The 15,528-nt window shown below is 42.6% G+C and overlaps 1 protein-coding gene across 6 annotated transcripts in view; it reads left to right on the top strand.

The window, feature by feature from the left end:
- aplp2 (amyloid beta (A4) precursor-like protein 2) overlaps nucleotides 1-15,528 on the top strand; it is a 170,007-nt gene that overhangs the window by 85,239 nt on the left and 69,240 nt on the right. For all 6 annotated transcript variants that reach the window (XM_063038392.1, XM_063038388.1, XM_063038387.1 and 3 more), the window contains exon 7: nucleotides 12,991-13,121. In XM_063038392.1, coding sequence (XP_062894462.1) covers nucleotides 12,991-13,121 — 131 coding nt within the window. The remainder of the gene's footprint in view (nucleotides 1-12,990; nucleotides 13,122-15,528) is intronic.

Here is a 15,528-nt window from a genome sequence, read left to right as displayed (position 1 = left end):
TTTCTCATGGTACAATATGTAGATTATTGGTTTCATGGGGAAATAAAAAAAGTTGTTCACTTAATAACTTCAATAGAAATTAAACTACCTCACAAACTTTCCAGTAATCTGCAGCACTGCATGTCACTTTATCATTAATTGCTGGGTGGAATACATCTTCTGAAGTGTGTTTTGGGAATACGAGTAAGAATTTAGGTATATGAAGACACTTTTACCCTCAAGGCCATTTCCCATTTCAGTACCAAAGAAAAAGAAGGTAATGTGCCTTCGTGGCTACTGTCCTGTTTTTTTGACATCTACCATCATGAAATGCTTTGAGAGGCTGGTCATGTCACACATTAACTCAAGCCTTCCAAACAACTTTGACCCACTGCAATTTGCTTACCCTCAGAACAGATTTGCAGCAGGTGCTCTATGCTCATCTCTGGAGCATTTGCACAGTAAAGACACCTATGTGAGATTATTGTTTATTGGCTACAGTTCTGCCTTCAATACTATAATTCCAAGTAAACTTGTCACCAAACTCTGGACCCTGGGAGTAAACACTTCCATCTGTGACTAGATTCTTGTCTTTCTTGCCACCAGACCACTATCAATAACAATAGGCAGCACCACCTACTCCAAATATAAATGTATATAAAAAATAAATGTGTGTGTGTGCTCTTCGCAAGAGAGATCTGTTTATGTGCACCATACCTTGATCAAAACAACTTTCAGAGGACTTTAGAAGAATTGTAGAGATGCATGCAGCTGGAAAAGGCTACAAGAGCATCTCTAAGGACCTGAGTGTTCTTCAGTCCACAGTAAGAGAAATTGTCTACAAATGGAGGAAACTGTTGCTATTCTCCCTAGGAGTGGGCACCCTGCAAAGATCTGTCCAAGAATAAAATGTGCAATGCTGAAGGAGGTGAAAAAGAACTCAAGGGTAACAGCAAAAGACCTGCAGAAATCTCTAGAACTTGCTAAAGTCTCTGTTCATGTGTCCACTATAAGAAAAACACTGAACAAGAATGGTGTTCATGGAAGAGCACCATGGTGGAAGCCACTGCTCTCCAAAAAAAAAACATTGCTGCACACTATAAGTTTGCAAAAGACCAACTGGATGTTTCCACAACACTTGTGGAAGAATGTTCTGTGGACAGATGGAACAAAAGTTGAACCCTTTGGCAGAAATGCATATTACTATGTTTGGAGGAAATAGGGCACTGCACACCAACATCAAAACCTCATCCCAACTGTGAAGCATGGTGGAAAGAATATCATGGTTTGGGGCTGTTTTGCTGCCTCAGTGCCTGCACAGCTTGTAATTGTTGAAGGAACAATGAATTCAAAATTGTATCAGGACATTTTACAGGAGAATGTCAAGGTAACGGTATGTTTCCTGGAGGTTAATAGAAGTTGGATGATGCAACAAGACAATGATCTGAAACACAAGAATAAATCAACAGCAGAATGGTTTAAAAAGAAGAAAATTTGTGTTTTGGAATGGCCATGTCAAAGTCCAAACCTTACCTCATTTGAGATGCTGTGGAATGACCTGAAGATGGCTGTTCAGACAAGGTGTCCCAGAAATATTGATGAATTGAAACAGTTTTATTTGGAGGAATGGTCTAAAATTCCTCCTCGCCATTGTGCAAGTCTGATCAGCAGCTACAGGAAATGTTTGGAGGTTACTGCTGCTAAAGGACGTTTTACCAGTTATTAAATACAAGGATTTACATACTTTTTCCAGTCTGGACTGTGAATAATTAAATAATGTGTTCAATAAAGACATGAAAAAATACAATTGTTTGTGTGTTATTAGTTCATGAAAGTGAGTTCACAGTCATGAAGCCAGTCATCACTAGCCAATCCAGGCAGATTGTGTTTATTGATTATTGTGACTAAGATGAGGATCAGACCACATTTTATGGGTAATTATTGCAGAAAACCAGGTAATTGCAAAGGGTTCACTAACTTTTTCTTGCAACTGAATATTGGCAATCTACATCAGCAAACTTGTGGTTGACACAGATTGGGGGAGTAGTGACAATGAACATAGAATAGTACAGCACAGTACAGGCCCTTCGGCCCACAATGTTGTGCTGACCCTCAAACCCTGCCTCCCATATAAGCCCCCACCTTAAATTCCTCCATATACCTGTCTAGTAGTCTCTTAAACTTCACTAGTGTATCTGCCTCCACCACTGACTCAGGCAGTGCATTCCACGCACCAACCACTCTCTGAGTAAAAATCCTCTAATATCCACCTTGAACTTCCCACCCCTTACCTTAAAGCCATGTCCTCTTGTATTGAACAGTGGTGCCCTGGGGAAGAGGTGCTGGCTATCCAGTCTATCTATTGCTCTTATTATCTTGTACACCTCTATCATGTCTTCTCTCATCCTCCTTCTCTCCAAAGAGTAAAGCCCTAGCTCCCTTAATCTCTCATCATAATCCATACTCTCTAAACCAGACAGCATCGTGGTAAATCTCCTCTGTACCCCTTCCAATGCTTCCACATCCCTCCTATAGTGAGGCGACCAGAACTGGACACAGTACTCCAAGTGTGGCCTAACCAGGGTTTTATAGAGCTGCATCATTATATCGCGACTCTTAAACTCTATCCCTTGACTTAAGAAAGCTAACAGCCCATAAGCTTTCTTAACTATCCTATCCACCTGTGAGGCAACTTTCAGGGATCTGTGGACATGTACCCCCACATCCCTCTGCTCCTCCACACTACCAAGTATCCTGCCATTTACTTTGTACTCTGCCTTGGAGTTTGTCCTTCCAAAGTGTACCACCTCACACTTCTCCGGGTTGAACTCCATCTGCCACTTCTGCATCCTATCAATGTCTCTCTGCAATCTTCGACAATCCTCTACACTATCTACAACACCACCAACCTTTGTGTCGTCTGCAAACTTGCCAACCCACCCTTCTACCCCCACATCCAGATCGTTAATAAAAATCACGAAAAGTAGAGGTCCCAGAGCAGACCCTTGTGGGACATCACTCACAATCCTCCAATCTGAATGTACTCCCTCCACCACCACCCTCTGCCTTCTGCAGGCAAGCCAATTCGAAATCCACCTGGCCAAACTTTCCTGGATCCCATGCCTTCTGACTTACTGAATAAGCCTACCGTGTGGAACCTTGTCAAATGCCTTACTAAAATCCATATAGATCACATCCACTGCACTACCCTCATCGATATGCCTGGTCACCTCTTCAAAGAACTCTTATCAGGCTTGTTAGACACGCTCTGCCCTTCACAAAGCCATGCTGACTGTCCCTGATCAGACCATGATTCTCTAAATGCCCATAGATCCTATCTCTAAGAATCTTTTCCAACAGCTTTCCCACCACAGACGTAAGGCTCACTGGTCTATAAGTACCTGGACTATCCCTACTACCTTTTTTGAACAAGGGGACAATATTCGCCTCCCTCCAATCCTCCGGTACCATTCCCGTGGACAACGAGGACATGAAGATCCTAGCCAGAGGCTCAGCAATCTCTTTCCTCGCCTCGTGGAGCAGCCTGGGGACTTATCTGTCCTAATGTATTTTAACACCTCCAACACCTCCTCTCTCTTAATATCAACATGCTCCAGAACATCAACTTCACTCACCATCATCAAGTTCCCTCTCATTGGTGAATACCGAAGGGAAGTATTCATTGAGGACCTCGCTCACTTACACAGCCTCCAGGCACATCTTCCCACCTTTATCCCTAATCGGTCCTACCTTCACTCCTGTCATCCTTTTTTTCTTCACATAATTGAAGAATGCCTTGGGGTTTTCCTTTACCCTACTCGCCAAGGCATTTTCATGCCCCCTTCTTGCTCTTCTCATCCCCTTCTTAAGCTCCTTTCTTGCTTCCCTATATTCCTCAATAGACCCATCTGATCCTTGCTTCCTCAACCTCATGTATGCTGCCTTCTTCCACCTGACTAGATTTTCCACCTCACTTGTCACCCATGGTTCCTTCACCCTACCATTCTTTATCTTCCTCACTGGGACAAATTTATCCCTAACATCCTGCAAGAGATCTCTAAACATCGACCACATGTCCATAGTACATTTCCTTGCAAAAGCATCATCCCAATTCACACCCGCAAGTTCTAGCCTTATAGCCTCATAATTTGCCCTTCTCCAACTAAAAACTTTCCTCTCTGATTCTATCCTTTTCCATGATAATGCCAAGGGCCAGGGAGCGGTGGTCACTGTCCCCCAGATGCTCACCCACTGAGAGATCTGTGACCTGACCCGCTTCATTACCTAGTACTAGATAATGGACAATAGGTGCAGGAGTAGACCATTTGGCCCTTCTAGCCAGCACAACCATTCACTGTGATCATGGCTGATCATCCACTATCAGTATCCAGTTCCTGCCTTATCCCCATAACCTTTGATTCCGCTCTCTTTAAGAGCTCTATCCATCTCTTTCTTGAAAGCATCCAGAGGCTTGGCCTCCACAACCTTCTGGGGCAGAGCATTCCATATATCCACCACTCTCTGGGTGAAAAAGTTTTTCCTCAACTCCGTTCTAAATGGCCTACCCCTAATTCTTATACTGTGGCCTCTGGTTCTGGACTCACCCATCAGTGGGAACATGCTTCCTGCCTGCAGCGTGTCCAATCCCTTAATAATCTTACATGTTTCAATAAGATCCCCTCTCAGCCTTCTAAATTCCAGAGTATACCACCCCAGTCGCTCCAATCTTTCGACATATGACAGTCCCGCCAGCCCAGGAATTAACCTTGTGAACCTACGCTGCACTCCCTCAATAGCAAGAATGTCCTTCCTCAAATTTGGAGACCAAAACTGCACACAGTACTACAGGAGTGGTCTCACCAGGGCCCTGTACAGCTGCAGAAGGACCTCTTTGCTCTTATACTCAATTCCCCTTGTTATGAAGGCCAGCATGCCATTAGCTTTCTTCACTGCCTGCTGTACTTGCATGCTTGCTTTCAGTGACTGATGTACAAGAACACCTGGATCTCATTGTGCTTCCCCTCTTCCTAACTTGACTCCATTTAGATAATAATCTGCTTTCCCGTTCTTACCACCAAAGTGGATAACCTCACGTTTATCCACATTAAACTGCATCTGCCATGCAGCTGCCCACTCACCCAGCCTGTCCAAGTCACCCTGCATTTTCATAACATCCTCCTCACATTTCACACTGCCACCCAGCTTTGAGTCATCAGCAAATTTGCTAATGTTACTTTTAATTCCCTCATCTAAATCTAAATCTAAAATGGCATTCCCCCTAGTCAGCCTGTCCACATATTGTGACAAGAATCTGTCCTGGATACACTTAACAAACTCCGCCCCATCTAAACCCTTGGAACTAATCAGAGGCCAATCAATATTAGGGAAGTTAAGTCACCCATGATAACAACCCTGTTATTTTTGCACCTTTCCAAAATCTGCCTCCCAATCTGCTCCTCTGTATCTCTGCTGCCACCAGGACGCCTATAGAATACCCCCTCTCTAACTGTCACCCAACGACCTGCTTCCGACAGCCTAGGTGTGACTACCTCCCTGTAGCTCTCATCTATGACTGCCTTATTCTCCCTTATGAGTCGAAGGTCATCCAGCTGCTGCTCCAGATTCCTTACATGGTCTTCCAGATCGCCCAGCCGTATGCACTTCTGGCAGATGTGACTCTGTGGGAGAGGGGCGTTCCCCCAAGACTGCCACATCTCACATGAGAGGCACATCACCGTCTCAGTAGACATTGTAAAGACTAACTGAGAGCAAGCTTGTCCTCCGCCTCTTCTCGTCGAAGCCTCTCGGGTCAAAGCCTCAAAGCTCCACTGCTTCACTGACCCACTCACTCACTGGCCGCTTTCGAAGCTTGAAAGCTTGTTGCAGGACTGGACCAGCTAAAAAAAAAAAGGGCTGAAAAATGGCAGATGGAATTTAATGCAGATAAGTGTGAGGTGTTGCAATTTGGAAGAACAAACGAAGGTGGGACACACACGAGGAACAGTAGGGCATTGAGAGTGGTGGAACAGAGAGATCTGGGAATACAGATCGACAATTCTTTGAAAGTGGCATTAAAGGTTAGATAGGATCATGAAGAGAGCCTTTGGCACATTGGCCTTCATAAATCAGAGTATTGAGTACAGGAGTTAGGGTGTTATGTTGAAGTTATGTAAGTCGTTGGGGAGGCCTAATTTAGAGTATTGTGGACAGTTGCGGTCACCTACTTACACGATAGGTGTTAATAAGATTGAAAGAGTACAGAGAAAATTTACAAGGACATTTGCTGGTTTTGAAGACTTGAGTTTCGGGAAACATCTTTAACCACTATTTTCTGTTTAGTCTGTGATACTATGATCTTGGCTCAGGATGGACTCAAAGATGTATTTACCTCCACCATTTTTCAAAATGATTTTGGAGTGAGATGCATTCAAAGGTTTCTCTATCTGCTTGCCTCTCTCCCTTGATCTGGTGGTCACCCATTCCTCCTTTATCTTTCTTTAAGGTGACCACCTACAAAAACCTGCTATTCGTGTAGATTTCAGCCTTGTGGTTCAATTGACACTTGTCCAAAATTCTCTCCTCAAGCTAGCAAAACTGGAAGCATATGTTGTCATCTTAGTTCCCGAGTGCTGCAAGCTGTACAACTTTCTTAATTTGGAAAGTATTTTACTTAAAAGTACCTGGGCTGTAAACCTACCTGACTAACATCAATTTCACACTAACTAAAGGTCTGAGAGATAACTGAGAGAAGCCACGACCCTCCTCCTTTCATACACAAAAGTCTATAGTCTCAGACCCCTGCACTTTCCAAAATTCTCTGTGGGAAAACCAACCTGTCTGCTGGGAAAAATGTGTTTGTAGTGTTTGTGGAAATTTTGAAGTTGTTGTTAGTTACATGGAAGAATGTTGAAAGTTACATAGTGAAATGCTGATATTATCTTGCAAAATCTTTTTTACGTTCAATCGAAGATTTTACTTCCTTGTAACTCGCTATATATATCGTTTTGGTTTATTATTGCCACATGTATCAAAGTTAAGAGCTTAAAAAGTTCAAAGTACATTTATTATCAAAGTATGTCCACATTGTACAACCTTGAGATTCCTCTCCTTACAGGCAAAACAAAGAAACCCGATGGAACCCATTTAAAAAAAAGACCATCAGACATCCAAGTGCAGAAAAAGAGCAAATTGTGCAAACAATAGAAGTAAGCAAATAACATTCAGAACTGAAGTTCATGAAAGTGAGTTCATAGTCACGAAGCCAGTCATCACTGCAGCCGATCCAGGAACCCATTAGTTGCAGGCTGCAGCTACGGTTCAGTGCAGAGACAAGTAAACCTTGCGGAGCAGCGAGCTGAACCAGCCCGCCCCTTGCCTCCAGCCCGGATACCCTGACCTTTTCAATCTGGCTCAGCGCTTAAATCAGCCAAACCTCGGGTCAGTCTTTGTTCTCAGACTCACACACTCACTTTGATACACTCAAGGGCTTGGACCCTGCCACCTCAATTCAGCCCATCACCAATCTTTCCAATTCGACCCAACGCTTAAGTTGGTCAAACCTCGGGTCCTTTCATGCTCTCGGGTCCAGACCCGGGCCCCGCCATTTTGACTCTGCCTCACCTTGGTTCTGCCACTCAAATCACCTCCAAGTTCGTTCCAGCAATGGCCAAATCTTGGCTCATTCCCTGCTCTCGAGCCCAGGCCCTATCACCTTGATTCAGCCTGTACATGCTATGCCATGCCACGCCACAACTGTCCTGCACCTAGAAGACTTTACTCTGCAAAAATGCCAAGTCGTGTAGGCGGTTCAAAAGCTTGATTCGGAAAGGGAAGTTGCAGGCTATTGATCGCCATGATCGTGTCCGAACAACGTGTAATTAATGCAGGAATTTATAGTTACGTTTGTTTTGTTTGCTATCAGCTCATCGTTGCTGTGATTCACCGGCACCATCTTAAACTGGAAGAAGAATACAATGAAAAGCTTATTTTGCATACTGTTTAAACAGATCAAATCATAACACTGTGGATTGAGGTAGAAATCAGGTATAACAATAACAATGCAGAATACAGTGTAACAGCTGCAGAGGAGGTGTAGTACAGGTAAACAATATGGTGCAAGATAGCGAGGTAGATTGTGAGGCCAAGAGTCCATCATATCCTACAAGACGTCTATTGAAGAGTCTCAACAGTGGGGTAGAAACTGCCCTTGGGGCTAGTGATAAATGCTTTCAGGCTTTTAGATCTTTTGCCCGATGGGAGAAGGGAAAAGAGAGAATCTGGGGTGGGTGGAATCTGATTATGCTGGTTCATTTACTGAGGCAGCAAGTACAAGCAGAGTTCATGGAGGGGAGGCTGGTTCCTGTAATGTGCTGAGCTGTGTCCACATTTCTCTGCAGTTTCTTGCAGTCATGTGCAGAATAGTTGCTATACCTAGCCATTATACATTATGCTCTCGATGAAGTACCGATTAAAAATTGGTAAGAGTCAACGGAGGCATGCCACGTTTCTTTAGCGTCCTGAGGAAGTAAAGGCATTGGTGAGCTTTTTTTGGCTGTGACAGTAACTTGATGCAGTTATTTGATAGAGAAGAAAGCCATGAAAACGATAATATCCTTTAAGGTTGTATCTGCAGTTGTTTACACCTGTGTCAGGTCAATTATTGAATGAAGCACCAGAGTACATTTGGTGAAAAGTCTGAAATCACCTAGGTTACGCATGAAACTTCTCAGACTTGCTGGCTTTTCAGCATGTATACCACTCTCAACATGTATAGGAATTAGAGTAACAACCATTCAATTTATTACAATCTTAATCCAGAATGCCTGCACTCTGTTGCTGAACTCTGCAAGGAGCTTCCCCTGCCTGCATTAATTTTGATAAGTAATTTGTCAATATTTTTCATTCTGAGTCTTATTATTTATCTACTTTTATTATTTTATTATTTACAGGTATAGTAAGAGTAAAAGGATTGTAAGGGATAAAATTGGTCCTCTTGAAGATCAGAGTGGTTGGCTATGTGCAGAACCAAAAGAAGTGGGGGAGATCTTAAATGGTTTTTTTGCGTCTGTATTTACTAAGGAAACTGGCATGAAGTCTATGGAATTAAGGGAAACAAGTAGTGAGATCATAGAAACTGTATAGATTGAAAAGGAAGAGGTGCTTGCTATCTTGAGGCAAATTAAAGTGGATAAATCCCCAGGACCTGACAGGGTATTCCCTCAGACCTTGAAGGAGACTAGTGTTGAAATTGCAGGGGCTCTGGCAGATATATTTAAAACGTCGGTGTCTACAGGTGAGGTGCCGGAGGATTGGAGAATGGCTCATGTTGTTCCGTTGTTTAAAAAAGGATCGAAAAGTAATCCGGGAAATTATAGGCCGGTTAGTTTGACGTCGGTAGTGGGTAAGTTATTGGAGGGAGTACTAAGAGACAGAATCTACAAGCATTTGGATAGACAGGGACTTATTAGGGAGAGTCAACATGGCTTTGTGCGTGATAGGTCATGTTTGACCAATCTATTGGAGTTTTTCGAGGAGGTTACTAGGAAAGTGGATGAAGGGAAGACAGTGGATGTTGTCTACATGGACTTCAGTAAGGCCTTTTACAGGGTCCCGCATGGGAGGTTATTTAGGAAAATTCAGTCGCTTGGTTTACATGGAGAGGTGGTAAATTGGATTAGACATTGGCTCAATGGAAGAAGCCAAAGAGTGGTAGTAGAGAATTGCTTCTCAGAGTGGAGGCCTGTGACTAGTGCTGTGCCACAGGGATCAGTGCTGGGTCCATTGTTATTTATCATCTATATCAATGATCTGGATGATAATGTGGTAAATTGGATCAGCAAATTTGCTGATGATACAAAGATTGGAGGTGTAGTGGACAGTGAGGAAGGTTTTCAAAGCTTGCAGAGGGACTTGGACCAGCTGGAAAAATGGGCTGAAAGATGGCAAATGGAGTTTAATACAGACAAGTGTGAGGTATTTCACTTTGGAAGGACAAACCAAGGTAGAACATACAGGGTTAATGGTAAAGCAGTGAGGAGTGCAGTAGAACAGGAGGATCTGGGAATACAGATACAAAATCCCCTAAAAGTGACGTCACAGGTAGATAGGGTCGTAAAGAGAGCTTTTGGTACATTGGCCTTTATTAATCAAAGTATTGAGTATAAGAGCTGGAATGTTACGATGAGGTTGTATAAGGCATTGGTGAGGCCGAATCTGGAGTATTGTGTTCAGTTTTGGTCACCAAATTACAGGAAGGATATAAATAAGGTTGAAAGAGTGCAGAGAAGGTTTACAAGGATGTTGCCGGGACTTGAGAAACTCAGTTACAGAGAAAGGTTGAATAGGTTAGGACTTTATTCCCTGGAGCGTAGAAGAATGAGGGAAGATTTGATAGAGGTATATAAAATTATGATGGGTATAGATAGAGTGAATGCAAGCAGGCTTTTTCCACTGAGGCAAGGGGAGAAAAAAACCAGAGGACATGGATTAAGGGTGAAGGGGGGAAAGTTTAAAGGGAACATTAGTGGGGGCTTCTTCACACAGAGAGTGGTGGGAGTGTGGAATGAGCTGCCAGATGAGGTGGTAAATGTGGGTTCTTTTTTAACATTTTAGAATAAATTGGACAGATACGTGGATGGGAGGTTTATGGAGGGATATGGTCCGTGTGCAGGTCAGTGGGACTAGGCAGAAAATGGTTCGGCACAGCCGAGAAGGGCCAAAAGGCCTGTTTCTGTGCTGTAGTTTTTCTATGGTTTCTATCTCTGCCTGTACATTGGACCCAATTGCCACAATTGTAGTTTGAGCCCCAAGAAAGACTCCCCATTAAGATTGACACTTGAATGAACATACCTGACATCTGTTGCCCACAATAGACTATAGTTGGACTTTGCTGTGCCACGATGCCTCATTGGTGTTTAAACTTAATCAGGAAGAAATGTGCTCAATTTGTCCACCAGCATGGGTACCATCAAGTTATTTTTCTCACTGCTATTAACTTCCAGTGTTGAATTCATTTCAAGTTGTGTTGTTATCCCTTTGGAGCAGTTGGTTACTGTCTGATAGAATGAGGTTTACATTACTTACTTTACTTTATTGTCGCCAAACAATTGATACGAGAGCGTACAATCATCACAGCGATATTTGATCCTGCACTTCACGCTCCCTGGAGTACAAATCAATAATAAATATTAAAAATTTAAATTATAAATCATAAATAGAAAAGGGAAAGTAAGGTTTGTGCAAAAAAACCTAGAGGCAGGTCCGGATATTTGGAGGGTACATCCCAGATCCGGGTCAGGATCCGTTCAGCAGTCTTATCACAGTTGGAAAGAAGCTGTTCCCAAATCTGGCCGTATGAGTCTTCAAGCTCCTGATCCTTCTCCTGGAGGGAAGAGGGACGAAAGGTGTGTTGGCTGGGTGGGTCGTGTCCTTGATTATCCTGGCAGCACTGCTCCAACATCGTGCGGTGTAAAGTGAGTCCAAGGACGGAAAGTTGGTTTGTGTGATGTTCACGATCTTCTGCAGTTTCTTTCGGTCTTGGACAGGACAACTTCCATACCAGGTTGTGATGCACCCTCGAAGAATGCTGTTTACGGTGCATCTATAAAAGTTAGTGAGGGTTTTAGGGGACAGGCCAAATTACCCAAGGACATTGATATGAGTCTTGTTCCGCTAAGCAGTCCAGAAACATTAACATGTCCTTTAGATGACAAAAGCATTAAGAAAAATTGTGACAAGTAGACCGGACAGAAGTATTAAAGTATTTTGGAGTTTCACCTGAAAATTACAAGCTCCAATAATGAAGAATTTGCATTACAGCTGACTTATGAATTCACAAAGAGTATCCTTTGAGGCTTCATAACCATGTGTTTCACGTACAATCATATATACAACTCATTTGGTGATAACTTGAAACCATTACGAAATACTCCACGTGTAAAACCAGTGCCATTGTGTTAACTTCATTTCTTCCATCAATATACTTTCGAACGAGCATCTGGGGCAACTCATCTTGGTACTTCAGGTTGCAGTCTGGAATTGATTATTGTTTGATTATTCTTTTGTGTCCTCGAAAGGTTATTGCCCAGTTTCTACCAGTGATGATGCTGTTGGTCTCATGATTTTAGGTGTCACTTTTTTGCTATGGTTGCTGAAATTGAAGATGGAGGAGAGGGAATGTGAATAACTGTTAATTTATTATGTGGCATTTTGTGAGTGAAACCCTGCCTTAAGGATTTAATTGAGGTAACTGAGAAGATTGAAAGTTGGGCTGTAGATGTTGTCTGATTAGGAACTTTGGAATATTATATGAAGTTCTGATCACCACACTGTACGAAGGATGTAGTTGTGCTGGAGAGAATGTAGGGGAAATTAACCAGGATGTTGCCTGGAGGGCTTCAGCAGTGGGGAGAGAGTGGACAGCTGAGCTATATTTTCTGAGTGAAGGACACTGACCAGACATAAGTACATATATACACTGCCTCCCTTACATCTTTATCACCCAAAATCTAATTAGGTGAGGGTGTAGTCTCAATAGTAAGAATAAGACGTTGTCTATTCTTGATACCACGATCTCTGTGCTTAGATGAATGTAGCTTACTTTCCAAAAAAAGGTGGAAATGAAAACCTGTAGGATAATTTTTATGCATTAAATAGAGTGTCATTTTTACCACAGCTTTCTGATTGTTTCTGCAAATTCATTAGTCTTGATAACCTCTTGATATGTGCCAGGTTCACTTTGAGTCAGTGTTAACAAACTTACTTTTTTCTTCGACATTTCCAAAACTGTAGAATTTCAAATGCCATTGATTTAATAAATTCAGTGACGCACCTTGTTTAGAAGCGTTGATGTATGGAAATTTATAGGTAATATATGCAACAAAATCATGGTGCAAAAGAAACCAAGGGAATTGTGTTTAACATTGCAGAAGTAATTTGTGTATGTTGTGAAATCAAAGGTCTCCAGCATGCAACCCTAAGGTAACTGAGTTTGACTCGTCTTCTGTCTTGTAGTTCTTTCAACACCTCACCCAACAGATGATGCAGATGTTTATTTTGAGACACCTGCAGATGCAAATGAACACACACGTTTCGCAAAGGCTAAACAGCAATTGGAGGTCCGACACCGTGATCGTATGGATAAGGTAATGGTATACATACTGTATACTCTGTAGCTGCTGTTGGTGGCCTATCCCTCAGTAGGGGTGATGGGCTTAACTAACACATATTGTAAAATCACTTTTTTCACTTTTGAAGGGAAATTCATCCGTGAACCTGAGACTGAAAATCTTGTAATTACCACTTCCTGTTGTTTCAAACAAATATGATACCATGGCAGTATGCTGCAGCTGACTTCATTTCAGTTAAATTTTCCATAAACAATGCTCTAAATAATTGGGAGTTGATAACTTGGGAATTACACTTAATCTTCAAGCAAAATTACAGAACAGAGACCCCAGATGGCCTCTGATGACATTTAAAATAGGTATCCAGGTTGATTATATCTGTGTCTGCTTCTGCAATGTTCAAAATCTGTGACAATACTTGTAGCATAACTTTTAATGTGAAGCCCTGACCCCTGAGCTGCAGTGGACAGACTTGTTTAGAGAGATACAGTGTGAAACAAGCCCTTCCGGCTCAGTGAGCCACACCGCCCGGCAACCCACCCATTTAACCCGAGTCTAATCACAGGATAATTTGCAATGACCGAGTAATCTACCAACTGTTAGGTTTTAGTTGGACACGTGGCCAAGTGGTTAAAGCGTTCTAAAGGTGGCTAGTTCGGGCCTCAGCTGTGGCAGTGTGTTTGTGTCCTTGAGCAAGGCACTTAACCACACATTGCTCTAGTGTCTGTGCGAGGAGTGGCGTCCCACACAGACTTCCAATCTGCGCCTTGTAAGGCATGAAAATGCCTGATGCAGGCCTCTCGTGGTCTGAGTCGATGTTCCCTCCCTCCTCTGTTACGTTTTTGGAATGTGGAAGGAAACAAGAGCACCTGGGGGATACCCACATGCTTCAGGGGAAGGAGGCACAAACTTCTCACACATGGTGTTGGAATTGAACTCCGATGTCCCGAGCTGTAGCTCAGTTACAGATTGGCATGTATGATGTAGGTATTACTGAATCACGCCTGAAAGCGGATTATAGCTGGGAGCTTAATATCCAAGGATACACATTATATTGAAAGGACAAGAAGGAAGGCAAAAGGGGTGGCATTGCTCTGTTGGTAAAAAATGAAATCAAATCATTAGAAAGAGATGACATAGGGTCAGAAGGTGTTGAATCGCTGTGGATAGAGCTAAGGAACTGCAAGGGTAAGAAGACCCTAATGGGAATTGTAGACAGACCCTCAAACAGTAGTAGGGATGTGGTCTACAAGTTATAATGGGAGATAGAAAATGCATGCCAAAAGGGCAGTGTTACAATAGTCATAGGGGATTTCAATATGCAGGTAAATTGGGAAAATTAGATTGATGCTGGATTCCAAGAGAGGGAATTTCTAGAATGCCTACGAGGTGGCTTTTTAAAGCAGCTCGTGGTTGATCCCACTAGGGGATCAGCTATTCAGGACTGGGTGTTATGCAATGAACCGGAATTGATTAGAGAGCTTCAGGTAAAGGAGCCCTTGGGGAAAAGTGATCATAATATGATCAAATTAACCCTGAAATTTGAGGAGAAGCTAAAGTCAGATGTATCAGTATTACAGTGGAGTAAAAGGAATTACAGAGGCATGAGAGAGGAGTTGGTTGGGAAAGAACAATGGCAGGGATGATGGCAGAGTCGCAATGGCTGGAATTTCTGGAAGTAATTTGGAAGACACTGGATGTATACACCCAAAGAGGAAGTATCCTAAAGGCAAGATGACACAATCATGGCTAACAAGAGAAGTCAAAGCCAACATAAAAGCTGAAGAGAGGGCATATAATGGAGCAAAAATTAGTGGGAAGTTAGAGGATTGGGAAGCTTTTAAATACCAACAGAAGGCAACCAAAAATAGTCATTAAGAAGGAAAAGATGGAATAAGAAACTAGCTGGCCAATAATAAAGAGGATACCAGAAGTTTCTCCAGATACATGAAGTGTAAAAGAGTTGTGAGAGTGGATATCAGACCGCTGGAAAACGATGCTGGAGAGGTAATTATGGGGTCAAAGAAATCATGGATGAACTGAATAAATATTTTGCATCATTCTTCATTGTTGAAGACACTAGCAGAATGGTGAAAGTTCTTGGTGTCAGGAGTCATGAGGTCTGTGAAGTTACCATTACTAGAGAGAGGGTTCTTAGGGAAACTGAAAGGTCTGAAGGTGGGTAAGTCAACTGGACCAGATGGTGTACAACGCAGAGTTCTGAAAGCGGTGGCTGAAGAGATTGTTGGAGGCATTGGTAATGATCTTTCAAAAATCACTAGATTCTGGAATGTTTCCAGAAGACTGGAAAATCTCAACTATCACTCCACTCTTCAAGAAATCTCCCTCCCCCAACTTAGACAGATTAGGAGAATGGGCAAAGAAGTGGCAGATGGAATACAGTATCAAGAAGTTTATGGTAATG

The sequence above is a fragment of the Mobula hypostoma genome, chromosome X2 (genome assembly GCF_963921235.1).
Source record: "Mobula hypostoma chromosome X2, sMobHyp1.1, whole genome shotgun sequence".
NCBI lineage: Eukaryota > Metazoa > Chordata > Chondrichthyes > Myliobatiformes > Myliobatidae > Mobula > Mobula hypostoma.
Note: the sequence above shows the minus strand (reverse complement) of the source record. Positions and strands in the feature narration are given on the sequence as shown.